We start from the raw sequence: 22,915 nt of genomic DNA on the forward strand, positions 1-22,915 counted from the left end.
CGCAAGCCAGTCGAGCTTAGGATTATCATCATCATCTGTAAAAGTCCTATAGATGGGATCTGCATACTTGAGCTCCACTTTCTCTTGAATGCATTTTAGCCTCAACCGTAGATTGTAGTGCACATAAACTAAGTCGTTGAGGCGCTTTTGTGTCAAACGGTTCCTTTGTTTGCTGTGGATGAGGCGGAAGGTGGACCAGTTGCGCTCACAGCCAGTCGAGGAGACCGTCTGGGAGAGAATCCGGATAGCTATCCGCTTAAGATTTTTTGCGGATCCGCCAAAATGAATCCACCATTCAGCTGCAAAAATATTGAAGATAATTACATTTTATATATATGATGGCCTCATAGTTGAAGATAATTCAGATGCAAAAATGTCTTGCAGATTTGTATTGTACCTGGATTCATAGTTGTCTTGCTCACGACAGCTGGTCGCTGTCCAAAGCTGTGGCTACCCTCTCTAAATAATTTGGTCTGTGGAAAGAAGCTTGTTGTAGTATGTCAATAATATAAGATCTGATATATTTACATATGTTACTAAATCATAGTTACCTCTTCTATACATAACGCGGCGACTTCTGGATCAGGCTCCATCTTATAAATAACATTACGCAGAGCATGAAGAAGTTCATCATCCATACCAATTCCACTCTCGTACTGAAATCGGGGATTCAGATAGTATGCTGCACATAGATGACACCATCTTAGTATAACTATACAAATATATCAATCAGTATAATTATCAATATTATCGCTTACCTGCTAGATGCAATTCCCTACCCATTTGGGCTCCCCACCGCCGCTCAATGATGTCGATGTACTCCTGGGCATGGGCTACATCTGCCTCCATGTTCTGAGCCTTTGCCTTCTCCATCATGTGATACAAAAAGCCCATCTGGGGATACCTCTCGCTATCCACGGCCCGCAGCACTTCATATAATGGTTTGATAGCCTTGACTATCGCATTGGCCCGCTGCCAGAATGACTGCTTGCTTACCAAGTCTTCCATCCTGCTTCCTTCAGTGCTGGCCTGGGCATATCTACTTTCCTGCCACTCGGGACTAACAAACATCTGACGTAGGGCTCCTTTCTTCTCGATAAGGCTATCAAGTGCAATGTAATTCGTAGCAAACCGTGTGACTCCTGGTCTAAGAATTTCTCCCCTGCATACCTTTTCATTAATGAAAGAATCCAAGTATGGCTATAAATATACCTGGTGATGCGTTGGGCTATCTCCACCGTATGTTGCACCCTACGGATCTTTCCAATATCCATCAGGATGAGGTCGATGCAATGTGCAGCACATGGGGTCCAGAAAATTTGTGGTCGCCGCTCCATCAAGACCTGCCCGGCCAACTTATATTGCGGTCCGTTATCAGTGACGACCTGCACGATATTCTCCTCTCCAATCTGATCAATCACCTCCTCCATAAGTCTGAGGATGTATGAGGCGTTGTGCACCTTATCCGAAGCATCAACTGACTTGTGGAAGAAGGTCTTCGTATCACAGTATGTCAGAAAGTTGATGATGACCCGCTTTGTCGGACCGGTCCAACCATCACACATCAGAGTGAGCCCATATGTGGGCCACTTGCTTTTATATGAACCAATCCAATTCTCTAGCTCCTCCTTATTGTTGTCAAGAAGCTCACCGTAGATGTCCCTCGGACCTGGAGAATCAACACCGGGACCGGCAGTCTGTATGGCAGAAATGGCAGACTTGTAGTATGTATTGTCTGCAGCATTTGCTGGAATGTGGCTGAAGTGGAACCAGGATCCAATAGCTCGCCACATATCCTTCTTCTTCTCCTTCTTCCACATTGTGTCTACTCTTTGCTGCTTCGAATCTCTTCTGGGGAAGGCATGCGGATCTACATCATGGATTGACGCACCTGGTGGAATCCCTCCGGAAGACTTCTTTCGGCTACCAAAACCACCCAGGATAGATGCAATCCGGCTACGTCCTCTGCCCTCGCCCTCCCTGACTGATGTTGTCCTTTGAAACTCTGGATCTTGTCTGCTTCCACCAGAACCGGCGCCCGACTCAAAAAACAAGGGCCCAAATCGAGCCTGATGCCTCGCCACCTCCTCCTGCTGCCATCGATCATCCAGACTCGCCCGCATGGCAGCCTGGATCTGTGCCTCCTCCTCATCTGGACCCTCGACCTCCTGTGACTCCATCAAGTGATAGGAAGGTGCTTCTGCAGCTTGGCGTTCCACCTCCGCTTTCTGCTTGGCAGCCCTCTCCTTGGCTGCTTTGATCTCAGCGAGGTTTTTCCTCATCAGCTGACGGATGGTCGGTGGGCACTCCGAGCATGCAGATATCTCACGAGAATTACCGGCTAAGTGCTGCTTTAATCTGGTTACTCCTCCTCCTTTGAAGCACTTGTGGCAATAATTGCACTGAAACTGGTGACGTTCACCGAACATCTTCCCATACTCCCAGCCAATATTACGCTCTTGGGGTTGCCCTCTCTTTGATGGCTCCATTCCTACGACCACATTAATTTTTTTCAATTTTTATTTTTTTGTAATTAAAAATTAATTTTTAAATTTATTAATTAAATTATAAATTATATAAATTCTGTAAAAACAACAGTTAATGTCATCATTAACATCGTCCATATATCAACAACATATAAAAAAATTTCAAAACGAAATGGAATCATTGAATCATTTCCTAATTTTTGGCAATTTTTGACTTAATTTTTTTAAGCAATTTAAATGAAATATTAAAAAAACAATGTAGGGGAATTTTACCTTATTTTGTTTTTGCTGGATTTTTCTTCAAGAAAAACGACGCTCTCCGACCTTTCTAATTTTTTTTCATGCCTTTGTCTTTGCCTTTCTCTTCTTTTCCTCCTCCTTTCTCTTTGCCTTTCCTTCACTTAAGCTGATGGATTTGGCTTCAGCCTTCAGCATTCGGTCGGCTTTTATAGCCAACCGTTGGGTCACTGTGGCACTTTGAAAAGTGCCACTGTGAGCCACAGCGCGGCACTTCGAAAGTGCCGCGCGAAGTGCCGCACCGGCACTTTCGGTCGAAGTGCCGCACAAAGCGGCACTTTCGGTCGCATTGCCGCACAAAGCGGCAATTTAAAAGCGCCGCTTTCAAAGTGCCGCACAAAACGGCACTTTGAAAGCTCAAAGTGCCGCACAAAACGGCACTTTGAAAGTGCCGCACAAAACGGCACTTTGAAAGTGCCACAGTGTGGCACTTTCAAAGTGCCTCTGTCAGAAAGTGCCTCTGGCCAGCGCTGTGGCACTATCATTTCGAGCATGTACCGGTGCGAACCGAGCGGTTCGCACCGGTTCGAACATGTACCGGTGCGAACCGGCTCGGTTCGCACCGGTATGGTGCTCGAAACATTCGGTTTCGACCCATATTGGGTCGGAACCGTTTTACACACTGGAACCGGACCGGTTCCAGTCGGTACCGGTCCGGTTCGGGCTGAACCGACCGGTACAGGTCGGTTCGGGCTGAACCGACCGGTACAGGTCGGTTCAGCAGACCCTGTTTAGAGGTCTGTTCATGCCTGACTAGATTAACATCCAACCCATCACTGCGTACAGTTGAGGGTAGACTAATATTATTGGACAGAAGCAGATTTTCCGGTAGCACTTTACACCAATGATGCCATTTTGTTATTTCTCCATCTTTTCCACGTCATGACCTTAACCTACAGTCCTTATCCCAAAACTTGCACATCCTAAAACAGAGAAAAATTCATTTTTGTGATAAAGTAAAATGTATAAGAATCACTGTATCTATATAATTATATAACCCATATGCAAATCACCTAGATCATGGTGTCTTTAACAATCTGTTGCAAGTAAAACCGAAACTTATACCCTAATGCCAAAAACAATCACAAGCCAAGGAATAACTGAGAAGAAGACCTTAACTCAAACCCAGAAATTGAAAAGCAAAAGTAGTAAACATGTAAGATTTAGCAAATAATCCAGTCCCTTATGATTATTAATTTTCCAAGGAAAAAGAGCATGTGAAAGACAAACCTAATCTGCAATATCAATATGAGATCCCATGAAAAACAATCCTTATCTTCAATATGAATGGATCACTCTCTTGCATACTATAACCATCAAAATTCAGTTGGGTTAGCACATGATAGAATATATAGGGGTAGTGAAAAAGAATGGAGAAAAATGATAAGTGGAGGAAGGAGGTACTAAGAGGTTTTGCCAAGCAACACCTGCCCTCTTTATTATGTGGAACATGTTCTAGTGTTTCTCCAATTCTCCAAGATGAGATAAGCAGAAGATGATGAGTGAGCTTGCTAAGAATCTTGGTTTGTTGATCATGGAATTTAGGGAGAAAATTTTTTGGAGATTGTAAGTGATATATATCCAGTCCCTATTGCACTAAGAATGTTATGAGTGTTAAATAATTTGAAGAGTCGAACCTTGATTGTGGTACTCAAACTTGAATCTAACATCTATTTCGCACTCTTCTTTAATAAATGTTACAACCCCCCTATATTCACTATCTAATAAATGACCATAAAAGAGGAGGAAGCACATAAATTAAAATGGGGAGCATATATATCTGATTTACTCAAATAAGCATTACTGAAGCGATCATGGCCTAATATCTAATGCGCCTTCCTCTTGAGTAAACCATGTGCAGTGCATGTTCCTATCCTTTTCTCATTAAAGGGGTCAGTGTATATTACCAGTAGCTGTTGTACTCTTGTGCTGAAGATGCTGCCTCATGTTCATTATGTTTATTTACTGATTTCTGTTGCTGAACATACAAACATGTTTCACTGTATTCTAATCAAATATGTTTAGGATGGTTCGTGATGGCTACTTTGACTATGAGGAATACTTCAAATCTCTATGCGACTCTATTGAAGGGGGTGGTGACTTCTATCTCCTGGGAAATGATTTTGCAAGCTACCTAGAGGCCCAGGTCCTTTTCTTTGCCTTAAGTACTATCTTGCAAAATGATATACTTCATTAATAGATGGCATATATAACCCTGTGGACATACAGCAGGCAGCAGCTGACAAGGCATTTGTTGATCAAGAGAGGTGGACAAAAATGAGCATTCTCAGCACTGCTGGCTCTGGAAGGTTCAGCAGTGATAGAACAGTTGGAGAATACGCACATCAGACATGGGGAATTGAACCTTGCAGGTGTCCATTTTAATTACATCATTCTCAGGGACATACACACGATCAATGGATGTTAATGCTCTTCATCAAGGTGCAGAGCCAAGGATGCACTGCAATCTCCTTAATGTGGTGATTCCCCATTATCACTTGCATGCTCTTGGTGGCATTAATTTCTCTTTCGAAATATGTTTGTTGCAATTTATCGATTGAAGGAATTACCAATTCTACAGTCTTGTTAAGATATCGGGAGATCTCATCAGCTCAATAAATTTCCCTGATAGGGTTCTATCTCAAACATTATGATGAAACTGGGTCCACTTAAAAGAGATCGGAGTTGTCACGGAGCAATTAATTCCTTGTTTTCACGGATAACTCATTCTCTTTCCAAAGTGATTTTGCCGTGTTCCTACAATCTAGGAATTGGTTGTCGCCCAGAAATCTCTCAAAACTGCTCATCGAATTTTAATAGAAAACCCTGTTGAAACACCGCAGGGAATTTCTTATCAGACTGATGAAATTTTCCGGCATTCAAGCAGGGCCTACTTTTGTGTGTAATTCCTTTTTAGAGTACTGAATTCTTTCGCTTCACAGGTAAGTCGTATCCCATGAGCCATTCTCTGTTTTGAGACTATTGACGAAGGGATTTCCTCGTCAGAGGAGTATCAAATTTGCAAAGGGTCCTATTAAATATCTAGAGGACTTCCCATCTGCTATCGTGTTTATTTAATTTAGGTGACATGGTTGATAAATCCTGGTTCAATTACAACAATACAGTTTGCTACTGACATTCTCAGATGGTGCATTACCTCTATAGCCAGTCATCTCTCCGCTGTTTAAAGAATTGCAACAAAATTCCTCTCTGGGAGATGATAAGGAAGGCCTGCTGACCTCCTCCTTCTTGTGCTAAAGTTATCATAATGGCAGACAGCCCGAGCCAAATTGTTTTCTAAGGGGCTCCTTGCGCTAATGTGTTCATAATCCACTTGTGATAATGGATCAATATGTAAATTGCTAGCCTAGGCCAATTGTTTCCTGCGGTCAATTTCAGCCACATCACCGGACCTTGACACTACCTGGCCCCCTGTTGCCATGATCCACATGTTATAATAAATAGATGGATGGATAGGCTAAGCCAATTTTTCCTGAAATCGATTTGAGCCACATCGATGGACTTTGTGCTAATGCTGTCATAATCCACTGCAGGCAGAATGATTGCCCAAGCCAGCCATTTTCAGCCAGACTTGGGTTAGATCCCGAAGCGGGTAGCCAGGATTCCCATGCGCCTTCCACTCCCGTCATGATAGCCATAATAATGACGTTTTGCCGACAAATCGGAAAGGAAAGGTGCGATGGCCTCCATCCTTGCTTTACCCCTGTTTCGATACCAAACCATTCTTGTGCACCGAAGAATACCAAACCACTCGCCGCTGGTCACGGCGCTGATGTAAAGCTGTCCATAGACCGATGGAGGAACGCGGCGTAGAGACTGGAAGCACCTCGTCAACCACAAATGGGTCGGTCTGATTGAATCAAAATTGAGATCAGGTTCAGGTTTCCAGCACTCCAGTTTGGGACCCACGTTGACCAACCCATTTAGTGAGCTTACCCGGCTCTTAGTTGGCTCCGTAATACGGTGTGTCTCGACTCTTGACCAGCTGAAGAACTCGTGTATTGTGACTAATCTAGTTGCGAAGATTACATGCGGCCAAGATATATAGCCCCGAACTGCGCCCCACTCTCCATGAATCAACTCCATTTGGCAACGCATTCTCCGAAAGCATAGGAGAAAGGCAGATATAGGAATCATTGGCCGGTTGTAGTTCATTCAGAAATAGTTGATGCGTCGAAACAGGCTCTCCTTCGGGTGGTTCCATATACACCCCCCCTATTGCTCAGGACACCCCCCAAAAATTAAAAAAAAATTAAATACTCTCTACACCCCCCCATTTGCTAAGGACACCCCTAAAAAATTAAAAATACCTAAATTACCCCCCACCCTCCCCACCCCCTCACCTAAATTGCTCTCTACACCCCCCAAACCCCCCCCACCCCGCTCTTCCCCTCCAAAACACCCGTAACCCTTCCGCCCAAAAAACCAGCCTCAAGCACCTCGCCGGCGGCCAAACCCCCTCCGTCTCCCCCTTCTCCCTCTCGTCGCCGGTCGGTGCAGTGCACCTCGCCAACGCCCAAAACCCCCCCGTTCCCCCTTCTCCCTCTCGTCGCCGGCATTCTCCCGATCTCCGACCACCTCGCCGGCTTCTCCCGGAACCACCTCCCCGGCCATCTCCCGAGCAACGAGCACCTCGCCGGCGCCTCCACGACCACCTCGAGGTAGCTCCCCCCCCCCCCCCGCCTCCAGTGCTCCGTTCGGCACTGGATCGCCGAACAGAACCCTTCTGTTCGGCTGAACAGTGCCGAACAGAAGCCCTCTGTTCGGCAACCCTCAACCGAACAGAAGGCTTCTGTTCGGCTGCACGGTGCCGAACAGAAGCCTTCTGTTCGGCTGCACAGTGCCGAACAGAAGGGTTCTGTCCGGCACCGTGCAGCCGAACAGAAGCCTTCTGTTCGGCTCTGTGCAGCCGAACAGAAGCCTTCTGTTCGGCACTGTGCAGCCGAACAGAAGGCTTCTGGTGCCAAATCGCGTGCCGTGCTGAATTTTGTGCCGAACATTTATGTATGCAATTGAATTATTTTCTTTGATATAGCCTAACATTGAATTTCTATAGGAAGGTCAGACATTGTTGCAACGAGAGAAGGTATAGGACAACATTATAGCAGGATGCTATAAGATGACCCATGTCCGGCATAGTCATCCATCTGTCATATGGTGGACAATCATCATAATATGATAATGCATGAGTGATCTCAGCAATCGTCCCTTCCACACCATATAATGTGCGATAGTGGTCCGAATGACATTGCAACTCTTGCAATAAATTCTTCCTAACACGCACCCAGTCATCTTCTCCAAATCCCAGTAAGTCAGCTATTGCCCTAAATCCGCAATTCCCATCAGCTTTTACATCCTTGATATGCTGGATGTATGGTCTCAAGGCAGAAGGAATAGCATCAATATAGATAATGGGCGTATGTGACTGGGCTCTAGTACGAAAAACCTGCAAATAATATCAAATGATAGAAAATATGTAACAATGGCAGAAATATCCAAATAGTTATCCGTCTCAGCACATCCCGTACCGGCACGGCACGGCACGTCCCGACATGTCCCGTATCGGCACATCTCGGCACGGCACGTACCGACATGTCCCGTATCGGCACATCTCGGCACGGCACATCCCGTATCGGCACATCTCGGCACGGCACATCCCGTATCGGCACATCTCGGCACGGCACGTCCCGACATGTCCCGTATCGGCACATCTCGGCACGGCACGTCCCGACATGTCCCGTATCGGCACATCTCGGCACGGCACATCCCGTATCGGCACATCTCGGCACGGCACATCCCGTATCGGCACATCTCGGCACGGCACGTCCCGACATGTCCCGTATCGGCACATCTCGGCACGGCACGTCCCGACATGTCCCGTATCGGCACATGACATACCGGCACGGCACGGACCGTCCCGTAGACGTTGTGATACCTATTGTAAGGAAATAAATATTTGGTACTTACCTTTTGCTTGGGCCGCCTCTTTTGAATCTGAGTAGATGGATTGCGGATGGTAACTTTCTCAACACCAGGTGAATAACTATCCTGTCCAGATAGAACCAACTCAAACGCAGACGGGTCACGTCGAGTAGACGTATCAACCTTCATTGAAGCGCGCCCACGTGAACCGGTCTTCCGTTTTGCAGGCTCTAAAAGAGGTGTACTATCTGGACTTGCAATCTCTCGTAACTTCTTGATCATCTGCAATTGAGAAGCCCCATCTAACTTCTTGAATCGTAGCGCAATCAAATCTAACTCTGCATCACAACTCAACTGAATTGGCTGCACGGGGGGGGGGGGGGGGGGGGGGGGTAGGCAGAATATCAAGTTTCCTCCAATGAGGATCTATGCAGTCGAGAGGAATGGGCCGACCTTCCACCCTGTACCACGCAATCTGGTGAGCACATGGTATACCATGTGTGCGTCGAATAGCGCACCCACAATTTGAATCATCAAACCCAACTGAATTGGCTCGTTTCGATTGGGCGAGGACATGATTTAACGCACTTATAGATATGAAACCTCGCAACTCTTTGAATTCAGCTGGCTTGAAGTTGTGCTGCACTACCAATAAACTCTTCTCCAATGAGGCTTTAACGGAGCTGTGCTGCAACTCAATCAATCCATGTATTCTAGTCCAAGATGACTCGAAACTTCCTTGGCTTGATCCAAGCTGCTTTTTGAGCTTTGCATGTGCACTCTCGACCCTAGTAAACAAATGAAAGTTAGATATAACAATTGAGGCAAATTAAAATTAAATGAGTCTTTATTTGTGATACCTATTTGTCGTCACATTTCCGTAGTGCCTGCATGTATCCGTCCACGCCGCAACAAATCTTTCCTTGTATTTGCTCAGCCAAGTATCTGACACATACTGTAGTGCATCTGGATAGGTACCGAACTCTCTCTGCAGTGCACTCCAGCGATCATTATACTCGTCTTCCGTGGAGGACAGCACTAGTACATTCCAACTCATAATAAATTTATCCCATTTCTCCTTCAATTCGAAAATTTTTTTGCACTTGGCCAAAACATTCCTACTAATATGCCATCTACATAATAAATGTCTAGCAGTAGGAAATACTCTATGAATTGCATTCATCAAAGCCAAGTCTCTATCTGTAACAATCAACTCAGGCAAAACATCATCAGCTATGACACTGCGCAATCTCTCTAATGCCCAAGTATAGCTTTCTCCCCCCTCAGAATTTAAGTATACAAAAGCAACTGAAAATGTCATGTCAGTAGATGTCACCCCCACAATCTCTAAGAGCGGAAGACGATACCTATTCGTCTTGTACGTGCAATCCATTATCAACACACGGGGAAATGCACGGAACAAATCAATGCTGCCAGGGTGTGCCCAAAATAAGTCATGCACAACATCCGTATTAGTACAATTCCTATGCCACTCAATATATTTAGCCTCTGATAATTTACCTAATAGATGTTGCATTTCAGACCTCCCGGCTTTCTCTGCAACCTTAAACCGTTGACGTACATTGTAGATAGTCTTGATAGTCGTAACATTGAGGGCATCTCTTTCCTTCAATGTGGATAATATGTCCTTTGGACGAACCAAACTCTTCGACATATCCACTAACAATTCCGTCTCCCGCTCAGATAATCTCCCTGCATATGAGTGCCCCTCCAGATTCTCTGCAGCGGGATGATTGTGCACTCCACATACGACCAGTAATATCCAATCATCCGCAGTATCCAATTTCTTTCCTCTTAATGCAAAAGGGCATCCACACTTCTTTGTCCCACAGGCAGTCTTTATTCGCTTTTCTTTTTTGGTTCGGTACGTCCCACCCCTCTCACAACCTAACGTAATTCTGGGTTTCTTAGAAATGGTACCTGCATCAGATGATTTGATTACAACAACAAAACCATTTCGCCTCCCAGCTTCACAACACCAATTACACAAGTCCTCTCTACTCTTGAAGATCTATACATTAAACAATTTATGTAAGTACACAGTTGTAAAAATAGCTCGCTAAACTAATACAAAATTGCACAATACATTATAATACCTCGTAAGTTGTAAATTCGCTTGTGTAATCCAGTACAAATTTTGATCCAATTATACTCGATTCGGTTGTAGCATAGCCCTACATATAAAATAATTTATCACCAAGAATTAATGAATCAGAGGATTTGTTCGGCACAAAATTCAGCACGGCACGCGATTTGGCACCAGAAGCCTTCTGTTCGGCTGCACAGTGCCGAACAGAAGGCTTCTGTTCGGCTGCACAGAGCCGGACAGAACCCTTCTGTTCGGCACTGTGCAGCCGAACAGAAGGCTTCTGTTCGGCACCGTGCAGCCGAACAGAAGGCTTCTGTTCGGTTGAGGGTTGCCGAACAGAAGGCTTCTGTTCGGCACTGTTCAGCTGAACAGAAGCCTTTTGTTCGGCGATCCAGTGCCGAACGGAGCACGAACCGTGAAAAAAAAAAAATTTCGAAACAAGGTGGAACACGTACCTTTGCGGCCGATTCTTCGTCCCAAATCACTAGTTGCTTGTCCATGCTTCGAATGGGGCTTAAATCTCCTTCAAAGATCGCCTAAACGATGTAAATGGATCGAGGGGTTTAAGGGGGGTTTGAGGGGGGTTCTTTTTTTTTCTTTTCAAAACGAAACGGAGGAGGAGGAAGGGGGGGTGTATGAGAAAATCTCAAGGGCAATATGGTAATTACACTAAAGGTTAGTTTGGGTATTTTTTTTTGGTTTTTGGGGGGTGTCCTGAGCAATAGGGGGGGTGTATATAGAACTACCCCTCTCCTTCACATTTTAATTGTAGTATTTCCTGACTATTTGTTTTGTTCTCCTTTCTCTTTTTTATTTTTCCAAATTTCTTTTCTACGTCTAGCTGAAGACTTTTTGTTGTGGATGCCCCGGCCTGAAAGCACATGCATGCAGCGTGCTCAAGATGCCATCATGCTTGCCCCACGGCTCCCACAATCCCCGCATCATCACCCGGCCATCTCGTTTTACTGCCTCAAGACCTAAAACGCAACCTCGCATCTGTATACACGTCTATTCCATATGCTTGAGACGAACCAGTTGGATTGTATCCCGCTATATATATATATATGAGGGGGATCAAAACCTCTCCATCACCACGACAACCCTCTCTCTCTCTCTCTCTCTAGCAATCATGGCCTTCCTCCTGAACAAACTCTCCCTCGTCTTCCTCCTCTTCCTTGCCTCATCTTCTCTCAGAATCCATGCTAGAGAGAGCCGATTCTTCATGAAGACCACACGCCCCGAGGACCCCAAGGAAGCCACCCGCATCACCGAAGAGACCCCTGCCGTCAAAACGGAGGAGCCTCGGACGATTCCTCCAGTCCAAGGCCTGAGTGGTCGTGGCTATGGTCTCTATGGCCATGGCCAGGAGCAATTCACACCAACTACCGCAACCAATTACTACAACAATAACAACTACTACAGCAACAACAATGCCCGTCCCAATGCCAATACCTTTCCCTCCAGCTTCCCCGACGCCGAGCTCGCCAGCGAAAGCTACGACAATGGTGGATACAACTACGGCAACCACTTCAACAACGCCAACAACAGTCCGTCCAAGTTCTCCAACGAGGAGTTCAATAGCAGAAGCTATGAGACCAAGCAGTACAACAACTACGTAGACAACAAGCAATATGGCATGAGCGACACAAGATTCTTAGAGAATGGGAGGTACTTCTACGATGTTAATGCCGAGAGAAACCGGAATCAGTACGGCACATACCCGACCAGGGGGAATCCTGAAGCCGGCGTGAGGGCTGGTAAGTACGGAAATGGAGTCTATGGGAATGGGAATGCTAGTGGATACAACAATGCAATGGAATACCAAAACAACCAGGTGAACCGGGAGAGTCAGGAGCACTATGTTCCATGAGAGATTATTTAGGAGTTAATCGGATGGAAAGTGATGGCACGACATTGAAGCAAGATGAACATTAGATGGTTATTATGATGCGTATGTAATGTTTTGTCTTTATTTTATGATGCTCGTATGGGATTGCTATTGATGTGTAGAGTGGATGTCTTCCCACATAATCTTATTATGCGGTTTAGTCTAATATGTACTATCCATGCATTGGATATACCTTAGATATTTATATATCATTGTAATCTTCTTCTTCTCTTTTTTTTTTGAAAACGGTAATTCATATAGCTTTAACGTGAGTACATCCAGCCAAATCAAAAGTAAGTAAAGAGTACAAAGGAGTGGAAGTATTAGCTACAGATATCTAAAGGAGCTCCAACCATTGTAGTCTTCCTCCAGTTATTTGCAACCTCACTTAGAATCATATATTTTAACTTTTCTAATACAAATTTTTCTTTTTGAAAAAACCAAAGAGAGAGAGGAATATAGTCATGAAAGGTCTCCAATTATATAATTCAAAAATATGGAACTCATCAAAAATTGCAAAATTACAAGGGAAATATATTGAGGACATGGTTAGGACTATGTTGGAGTGGGAACTCTATGTGTGCTACTTGACTAAAATTGATACAGGTTGGACACGGAATGCTAAAAAAATATGTATGGGTCCTATGCATAGTAAATAATTAGTCTCCATCATGACTTCTAGAGCAAACTCTTTGGCTTCCAGCTCTTCTATTCATGTATGCAACCTTTCATATAGGCCCTTGGTTGAATTTTAAATTATTTGTTTTGAGAAAATACGGGAGAGGTCCTTGATTGAATTTTAAATTATTTATTTTGAGAAAATACAGGAGAGGCCCTTGATTGAATTTAAATTATTTATTTGAGAAAATACAGGAGCTATTGAATTTTCATTTTTTTATAGCTTCTAATAATATATACAAGTGCTGTACGGTGACCATAAAATGCTTCTTCTATCACGAAATGGAGTATGTCAATTAAAATTGCTATTGCGTGATTTATCCAGTTTTTTGGTGAAGATTTATCCAACTTTCAATTATGCATAACTTTGTAAGCAAAATTATTCATAACTGGCTGAAAAAAATCATTAAATATTATAAATCAAAACGAAAATTAAAACATCATAGCATAGATATTGTAGAAATAATTTTACTTATTATGAAATAATTACTCAAATAATTTAATATATATTATTCAATGCAATTAATTTTATGTTAAAGGAAAGAAATTTGATCCTAATATTTGTGTTTTGTCGCCACAGTGAAGTCGTGAGCTTGGCAGAAAACTTAATCTTCCGTTCTATAACACAACTACAACTTCTTGAAGGATTAATTAGAGAATAAATCTATCATACTTTATTTTCTAACTCATCTAACGAAACATATTTAAATAGATGTAATTTGTCTACAAATAAAACCAACAGCTTGCAATCAAAATCTGGAACGATCTTCAAGATCACTCCCATTGTGAACTCAATAGTTAGGCCATGAGAGAATACTATTTGTAACTCGGCCCATAGGCTGCGGCACGCCCGGTCCATGTCGGCCCACATAACGATTCACCATGTATTATGGGCTGATAGCTGGTGTTCTTGCGGCCCGATCGTGGGATCCCGGTTCATGTAGGGTTTTAGCCATCGCTCCCCACCGTGCGCGATACCTCGCCGCTCTCCCTCGATAACAACGAGAGCAAGAAGGACCCCGGATCCGCTGCCCTCCATGGCCGCCGCCGCCCGGTCGGTCCTCCGCTCCTCCTCCCTCCGCACGGCCGCTGCGAGGGTCGCCTCCGAGACCAGAGCCTCCTCCCGCCCTCCCCTCTTCCGCCTCCGGCCCGCCGCCCCTCGCTTCCTCAGGTAGCGGCAAGAGACATAGAGAGAGTGGTTGCCATTCCCTTAGGGTTTCTTCTCTATTGATTCTTTTCTTTTTCTTGAATATTTTTGCAGGTCTCCGGTCGAGATGAGCTTCGCCGTGGAATCGCTGCTGCCGAAGCACAGCGCGACCGCCTCGGCGCTGATGACTTCGATGCTCACCATTTCCCTTAGAGGATACGGTTGGCTCTCTGAAGGTATCGACGCCCTTCTGAAAACAAAAAATGCATTCTTTTGGTTAATTACTGTGGTTAATGATGGGATATCTAGCACTGTAGATCCAATCGATTTGTATTGCTTCGCTCACTTGATGTTTTTTGGTTTTGATATGCCTTTTTTGCATTATGGATTAATTGTGCCTCATTTATTTGGCTCAAAAACGTTTTTCTCCCCTTTTTGGTTTAGGAGTGGGAGAATGGTGTTTAGATTTATTGTGGAAAAATTGTCTCTTTAGGCTTCGGCTTAAAATTTGAGGAATTTTCAGTTATGAATAGCTTATCATTGAAGCAAGGGAGACGATGGTTTTTGGTACGAGAGAAAGTCTCCGGTATTATATTTTTGAGAGGTTTGGTTTCCCCCGGAAGAAGCCTTGAGCATCATCGTAAGATCTAGATGGATAATTGCAATTTATGTTGGCCAGAGTTGAAAATATAAGGAGTGACAGGGGCCGCGGGCTTTTTTTTTTTGGGGAGGGGGGGGGGGGGGGGGGGGGGGGAATAGATATGTGAATGATTCATTTGGTTGATTGGATTTTTTAAATTTGTCTCGTTTCCATGTGCTATGTTCCTTCAGCCAATTAAACTCTCCCTTCCATATGAGACTTTGCCATTGAAAAATTAAACAAACACATCTTATCTTTTTGATAAACAAAAGCATATGATTGGTTGAAGGGATAGTGTTAAGTGTTTTTTGACCTAGGACAGGGATCCTGTAATCAGAAGCATATCCTGCTAAGAAAAGGATGAAAACCCTTGGAGGGAGTCGCTTCCACTAGCCATTATATTATTCAAGTCCGAGAAGGCATATCTGCAGTTATTAACTTTCTGAAATTGCTGCTGGCCTTTTTTAGAAAAATATTGGGAAAATTTACCGCACATATCTGCCCTTTTTAAACAGAGGAGTTGAAACCGTAAGCTATTCTATGTTGAAATTTCTTCCTTTTTCTTGCCATTGACCCTGTGTCCCATTTATATATCCTTCATTTTGTCCTTATCCAAATAAGAACCTTATAAAAGGCCATGCTTTGACTGCTTAGAAGTGCAGTAATCCATATGCGATCTGCTTCAAGGGGAAAAAAAACACACAAAGAAACACAGTCTAGAGAGAGAGAGCTTAAAATGCACCTCCACCTAATCGTCGAACCTCCCCCCCCCCCTCTTCTTTTGAGTTTTGATATCCCTCTCAAAATTCATTAATGGACTATTAACGGCACAATATCTCCATTTCTCCTCACTCAAGGGATTGTAGCTGACTCTGTGACAAATAAAATGTAACAATCCTTATTATCAACAAAGAAAAGGTGAAAAATCTCATGCTTTGGAAAAAAATATTAAGAACAAGAATATGGGGACAGGCTTAAGATGGTTGTAACATTAGTGGCATGGATCTGAAGGTGTTGAATATTTACCCTCACTGCACAAGACGGAAATAAGTTTGTAATATCAAGGACAAATCTCATGCTTTACATAATACTTTTCTTTAGAACAATCGGCAACATGGAGAGTTCTCCTGTATTTATTTGTGTTAAGAACATGTATTTGCATGAGGGGGTGGGTGGTGCTTGTTCAAAAACTCTTTGGAACTATCTACATTTGTTCTAGAGGCGCCGATTCCAATGCATCATCTTGCACACAACACGATTAATTTACTTGTAATATTATCCACTAGCAGTGAATTGACAATCTAAGTGCAGCCGGAATTGAGCTATGAAAACTTTTCTGTTGTTTCATGACCGTTTTATATGGTCCTAGTAAAAATGACTTAATTCATCTTGTCCTATCTTAGTGCCTTCTTCATAGAGATTTTTTTTATGATGGCAAGTTTTGCTTAGATTCTGGGCATGCAGCATGCTTAATTGCTTACCTTATTCAAGTTTCTGCTGTTACTGATCTGAGTCCTCATGGGTGAATGAGGGAGTTCCATGTCTTTATATCACAGCAAAAGAGTCAATATTGATGGTGTGATATTAAGATATGGAGGTCTAGGACATCTTGTTATTAAGCATTATGGTCTAGGGTGCCAGTGTACGTTTCTTGCTGCCACCATAGTTCTTAATTTTTTTGTGTCCTTTCTCATTTCTCATAATCAATATTCTACTCGGCTTTTCCTCTTTCATGTTGTTTTGATAGAAGAACCCACATTTTCTTTTTCCTCTTGTAGGACAAGATGAAACTAGATGAAGATCAAGCCAGAAAGGTGACTAACTTGGTTTATTCCCTACCATTTGGAATCATTAATTGCTGGATTCATCAATAGTTTAAATGAGAGGATAATTATTTGAATCAAACGAGCGGAGATGGATTTTGTGTTATGCTTAACAAAATTGAGGTAGAAATTTCATAAATTGAAGTAACCATGCCGACCCATTTTGTCATGGCTTGCATTAAAATTCTTTCAATAAGGTTATCTGTGTTGTTTCTCATTTGTACTTTCATGTTAAAGGGTATCTATACAAATGGGTAAAAATGAGAAAACCACAAACACTAGAAAGTAATGTTGTCTAAGATAAAATGAAAGGTACTAATAGTGGAAGTTTGCTTCTATCGCTTTAGGTGTTCAGACATTGAATGATACTTTACTAGAAATTTGTTGGTACTATATATCTCAAGGCTTTTGTGCATAAATAGAGCTTGCTATGTAGGTCAAACTCTCAGAAGGCTTCACCTAACTATCATCATCTAACTATGCTAAAATATTAAAAAAATGCATGTCTCCTTTGTGATGCTAACTCAAAAATATTGAATGCTATTGTTGAAGTTGTTAGTGTTGGTGTAAATTAAGTTAAATTCCGTGCTAATTACAAATGCTTCTATCTTTTTGTTTCTCCTTTCATCAGATCTTATTCCCTTTCCTGTTCCACTCTTGGCTTCTAAGCTTATGGATATGTTTTGAGGTTATTGCCAGTTTGATGAATATCTTATACAATTAGCACAGTATAAGCTTCTTTTTTTTGTGGGAGAATCATCATCAATTGCGAGAGCTATGACATTAGATATGAGACTTCTGTGACATTTACTATGAAAATGCTTGTCTATGTTCACATAGTTCAAAAGATGACGGGCATATCTGCATAGGTCTAAACTCTAAACATTCATGACAATCTAAAATTTTTTCCACTATCCTTTATTAAAAACTTTAAAGGCTCTGGCTAGATAGCCTTGACACTTACTATTCTTGTAAGCATTATTATCTTGAAAGAATAGGTTAAAACATAGATTTATATCACATATCGGTATGGTTAAGTGAACTTCATCATCTTCTGGAATATCACGATTTCAGTATTTTTTTTGTTAAACTGAATTAGATCAAACGGCATACTGATGTTTTTGCATTGATCAGCTGGCAATGATGGCGTGTGACACTAGGTGGAGTCTAGCAAACATGTTTATCTGGTCTGCCCCACAATCACAGGTTGGCTGAGTTAGACTTTGAGGAACATGTGCTGACTGATTGATTGATTAGACATTGCTTTAGCCCTACTTTTGAGCAAATATGGGAACTGGATCAATGTTTAAGAGACTGTGATATACTACTCTCATTTTACAGTTGGAACTGAAAGGCTTACTGATTATCTGAACATAACAAGCATGTAATTTCTCTAAGTGGAACTAAAGATTAAAGAGTTTCATTGTCTTCTACTGGTGCCAAGTTGGATGACTTATTAAAATATTCTTCAAAAATAATAGTTGCTCCAGCAAAATATTTCAGCGAATTATATAGGTCCTACAGGCATATGAACTAGCAAGGGTGTTCTGTTATAAAATTTTTGGATTATATTGCATTTCCTCTTACTTTGTGAATATCTGCCTGCAAATATGTCCTAGAGCTGTCTAGGATGTCATAGCTTAAAAATTTGGTCTTGCTGATTGAATATAAATTACCACCTTTTAGGTTTCAGTCTCTCTTGCCTATGACTGTTGGCTTTTTCAACAGTTTTAGTGTTGCTGTTGTTTTGGGTAAGGTTAATAATTATGCTATTTGCTTCCTCCTTCTAGCCAGGCCTATACCAGTTGCTATATATGCTCTTAGTAAAATTGTCTAACTTCCCAATGTTAGGTAGCATGTATCTTCTTCTAATGTTTGTAGACCACAATGTAGTGGATGCCTTAGTAAAATCGTCTAACTTCCCAATGTTAGGTAGCATGTATCATCTTCTAATGTTTATAGACCACAAAAGTAGTGGATGTGGTGCAGTACTCAGAAGGGACAATAATACTTCTGAAATCTCTTGTTTCCTTGTGTTAATCCCAACTAGTCTGCAGAACAAAAGTATTCATATCGATGTTTCACATTGTTATCTGTTGTATCTCACTAGGGTCTTGGTTCCAGTACTTTCAATAATTTATTACAATCACATTTCAGTAAAGGAATGACTATTTTTTAAATAAACTGAAACAAAAAGTGTTTGCCATGCATCAGCTTGCAAAAATGGCACTTATACGTTAAATGCTAATTCAAATTGTCACTTTAAATTATATACTGATTTGGTGTATTCAACCAGCTGGCAATGATGACGTATAACAAATATCCAGTGGATTCGGGCGAAATTCTGTACAGACTCCTGTCAGTCTTAGACAAGGTAGCTCAATAAGCTATTCAAGGGACTGACTCAAATAGCTTTGGCGAACTTTCTCAATGCACCCATAAAATGCTCTATTTTGTCTATTTTGATGTTCCCTTAACTATGATCTTTTATGTTCAAAACTTGTCGTGAATTTCAATGGATGAGATGTAAAAAAAAAAAAGGAAAAATATTTGCTGGCATTGTGACTCTTGCTGATCGAAGATTCTCTTGTAACAATTCTTTTCGGACCATAATTATGTTTGTATTTTATGTAACCAATAGTTTTAGAAGATATAGAATGACATAATTTTTTCTTCTCTCTCCCTCTTTCTTATTGAGTTTGTAAGCATATGATACAGAGATTATGTGCTATTATAATTATGTGTCATGTATCTGAAGGCATATATTATGCTTGAGGTGACTTGCAGCTCAAACTTATAAATTAACAAGGTACCTAGTTGAATAATTGAAATCCAATAAGTGATCTTAAGTGAGAGGTGCTTGAAGTGCAAAGACATGAAGATTTAGAAGACTCTTGAAAGGAAAAGTAGGCGACATTGATGAATTTATTATTGTTTCTTACCTACCTTCAGTTTGTCACATCAACAAGGCCTAAGTCAAACAAGGGAGAATTCTATTAACTGATTTAATTGGGATCTTATCTTTGACACATTCGCCGTCTGGTTCTTTTAATTTTTGTGCCAATAGGTCACTGGGGTTTATGTTGCTTGATTAATTTACCAATTCATTAGAGGATTTGCATGGTTTAGAAGGTTTTGGAGAACTGTGAAGATGTGGGAAACAAGTTGCATGAAGTGTTGCAATGATAGGGAGGAGGAGCTCAGGGCTCTGTGAGAATGACTGAAGAACCTAATGAAACTTCATTCAACCTGGTTGACAGTTGCAAGTTGTTGTATGTTTTCAATTATGTTGTTATAGGAGCCTTTCTAGACCATATCTATGGCAATATGGATGTATGCACTGTACATTTGAATAGATCTACTTGTCTTGCCCGGTGAAGTATCTGAACTTGATACTTTTAATGAAACTATTTGGAGAACCATTTCTCATCCTAGATGAGCAGGCATGCTTCAGAATGGAAATGCTTTCTGTATAATAACTATAGCAATAATAGTGATAAAAAATCTTAGCATTTGCATGGTGAACTGCCTTCTGTTTAATGCATTTAAGTTGGGGTTTTGTGCATTCTTCTTGACCCTTTTTTTTCTTTGTTTAGGTCTGTGATTTTTCATCATGGAGAGCACTTGGATTGGAGATTTACCATACCTTTTTCCTTTCTATTTTCATTGCTAAACATTGTTATGATCTCATTTGCAAATAAAAAGGTAGCCTTGTGCAACAAGATGGAATGATAATGTAGTCTTGACTGTAACTTTTACTGAATTTCTGCCCCTTATAGTTGGATCTTAGATGTTTGGTTCTTGGATCTTAGATGTTTGGTTCTTGTATTGTAGATGGATGAGGTGTAGTATTCGGGGACAATGCATTGCTGGCAGTAGCTGCAGAATTCTTCAGCATGTATTTTGAGGTACTTTTGGCCAATTTCTTTCTATTACAGGTGGATGTTGTTTGAGAGTATTTGAAAATATTTTTGTGATCATGCCAAAGTCTCCATGGAAAATCTTATTTTCTAGTACAAGTTAGTAGTGGGGCATTTGATTAGTTATGAGTCCAATACTCTCAAGACCAATCAATGGGTTGGAAGCAAGGGCCCCAAGAGTTTCCAGGTGAATAGAAACGCATTCTTCTGAACCACTCGCTTCTTGGAAGTCAAGAAGCATGCTCAGAAGTTGATTCACCTAAATTTTGCGGAAGGCTATCTTAGGCTGCTGCTAAGGTGAGGAAACGAACAGAACATGATAAGAATCGGTTACTTTTAACATCGAGTTTAAAATTTCGCTTGAAATGAAGTTTTTTCGCAACCAAAGTTGCTGAGGCGCATGAAAACAAGTCATAAGGGATTTGAAGAATGGAAAGAATTTGTGCTACGGCTTGAGCGGTGCACAGTCCTCAACTGTGCAGGAACATAGCAATGACCAGATCAGTATGGGGGCTAATGACTTATCAGAAACTGGCCCAACCATTCTAGTTAGGAATCTTTTGTAAGGTTTTGATAGGATTTCAGGCCCTAATTACCCCCTGGATGATCATGCGCCAGTCTAATTCCAAGGGTCGTTCGACCTTGTTTCTTATAAGATCTTAGTGGACAGCTTTGGCGGTACTAGTTTGTGTACGTATGAAATTTTTACAAAGAAGGTACTCATTCAGCTTGCTGATGGCGTATCTAGTTATGGTTACGGAAGGTCAGACTGCTCTGTTAGAGGAGCTGGATGTTCTGATTACCTGTTATTATGTGCATTTCATGGTAATCTTGCACCTGGGAAGTGCAAATAATTGACAATTACTTATCATTGGATACCATTGGACTAACCCAATATTACTGTACACTATATTACTGGCTGTGGAACTTGCATCCTTGCCTGGCTGTTCCAAGAGCCCTTCTATGAGTTGGTCAACAGGTGTCAGGTCTCCTATGTCATGCTGCTTCTGTTAACGAGTGGCTGAATTATGATAGGGCTGCCTAAATGCTTCTTCAAAACACTGACAAGATTAGAGGAATGATGGAGATTCTGATGAGTTCCATACAAGATTCTATGAGCATGACGGTCGGTCCCATGAGGATTTGGTGCACTATTGCAGGCTTCAAGTCACTGCCCATTGCTCTACCGGGCAATATGATCGATCTCCTGTGACGCCTCTCCAAAGAGGTGGTTCGGCACTCAAAACGTGGGAACTGTTCTTTAAATCATTTGCATGTGCATGTGCAGGGTCTCTCTCTCTCTCTCTCTCTCTCTCTCTCTCTCTCTCTCTCTCTCTCTCTCTCTCTCTCTCTGCGCGCGTGCGTGTGCGCGTGTGTGTGAGAGAGAGAGCTGTCCTAATTATTGTAGCCAAAACAGCCACCATGATCCAAGACACGTAAAATTGCGTCAGAGGACTTGTGATTACTTGATACTGGAGATGTAAAAGTACAAATGGCTTGTTTTATGCATTGCTTTAATCTGAGCTAGTCCCTGAGTCCCAGCATCAGGCATTCTGGGACCAGTTGAAGTCAAGACAATGGTTATTTTAATAGAGGTATGAGGGTTTAAAATTAAAATAGGTTACTCAAATTGCCGGATCTAGTTGAAACTGAAATCATGGATGAAGGGAAAGGTTTGGTTAAGCCCAAAGATTCGTCCGTACAGCGTAATATTTACTCCATTAATCATGGGAGAGACACCTCTTTGCCATTCTCTACTCTTGACAAATTTAGAGTACAGTTAATCTCTTCTCCTTTTCTTATTTCTGTTCTACATTCTTCGTAATTGGCGATTTCAACTTTGGAGAGAATCTCGTAATGCACAGGGGATTCGATCTGAGCTACATCTATTATGGTCAAGATTTCTGCTTCAGAAAAGCACATGTTCTTAAGGTGTTCAATCCTTGTAAACTGATATAAACCATCAAAATTTGAATTCGTGCT

At 41.9% G+C, this 22,915-nt stretch overlaps 4 protein-coding genes across 22 annotated transcripts in view; 3 read left to right on the plus strand and 1 right to left on the minus strand.

Annotated features, from left to right (window-relative positions):
- Window positions 1–5,458, plus strand: part of LOC103722941 (uncharacterized) — a 47,581-nt gene extending 42,123 nt beyond the window's left edge. For 2 of the 3 annotated variants that reach the window (XM_017846622.5, XM_088705900.2), the window contains 2 exons: window positions 4,809–4,929; window positions 5,013–5,458. In XM_017846622.5, coding sequence (XP_017702111.4) covers window positions 4,809–4,929; window positions 5,013–5,168 — 277 coding nt within the window. In that variant the 3' untranslated portion in view covers window positions 5,169–5,458. The remainder of the gene's footprint in view (window positions 1–4,808; window positions 4,930–5,012) is intronic. The other variant, XM_088705899.2, reaches the window with a different exon arrangement.
- A 692-nt stretch (window positions 5,459–6,150) lies between these two features.
- LOC149768738 (uncharacterized) lies at window positions 6,151–9,099 on the minus strand. Its single transcript, XM_089926555.1, has 3 exons — window positions 8,772–9,099; window positions 7,929–8,250; window positions 6,151–6,215 (listed from the first exon to the last, which is right to left on the minus strand). The coding sequence occupies exons 1-3, from the start codon at window positions 9,006–9,008 to the stop codon at window positions 6,151–6,153; spliced, it is 624 nt and encodes a 207-aa protein (XP_089782681.1). The 5' UTR covers window positions 9,009–9,099.
- A 2,804-nt stretch (window positions 9,100–11,903) lies between these two features.
- On the plus strand, window positions 11,904–12,936 carry LOC103722942 (uncharacterized). Its single transcript, XM_008813695.5, has one exon. The coding sequence runs from the start codon at window positions 11,966–11,968 to the stop codon at window positions 12,704–12,706; it is 741 nt and encodes a 246-aa protein (XP_008811917.4). The 5' UTR covers window positions 11,904–11,965; the 3' UTR covers window positions 12,707–12,936.
- Window positions 12,937–14,314: 1,378 nt separating this feature from the next.
- On the plus strand, window positions 14,315–21,054 carry LOC103722933 (protein NUCLEAR FUSION DEFECTIVE 6, mitochondrial-like). 17 transcript variants are annotated; one of them, XM_088705915.2, is made up of 6 exons: window positions 14,327–14,573; window positions 14,664–14,785; window positions 16,968–17,003; window positions 18,147–18,218; window positions 19,309–19,386; window positions 20,609–21,054. In XM_088705915.2, exons 1-3 carry the CDS (start codon window positions 14,440–14,442, stop codon window positions 16,985–16,987), a joined length of 276 nt encoding a protein of 91 aa, XP_088562041.2. In that variant the 5' UTR covers window positions 14,327–14,439; the 3' UTR covers window positions 16,988–17,003; window positions 18,147–18,218; window positions 19,309–19,386; window positions 20,609–21,054. The 17 variants fall into 17 exon arrangements, with proteins under 17 accessions (XP_008811906.3, XP_088562041.2, XP_088562073.2 ...); XM_088705947.2 differs by having other exon boundaries at window positions 20,847–20,992; XM_088705938.2 differs by lacking the exon at window positions 19,309–19,386 and having other exon boundaries at window positions 20,609–20,717; window positions 20,847–20,992.
- The last annotated feature ends 1,861 nt before the right edge of the window (window positions 21,055–22,915 follow it).

This window comes from Phoenix dactylifera, chromosome 1 (assembly GCF_051530095.1).
Source record: "Phoenix dactylifera cultivar Ajwa chromosome 1, Ajwa_hap1_PhDact_Kaust_v1.1, whole genome shotgun sequence".
NCBI lineage: Eukaryota > Viridiplantae > Streptophyta > Magnoliopsida > Arecales > Arecaceae > Phoenix > Phoenix dactylifera.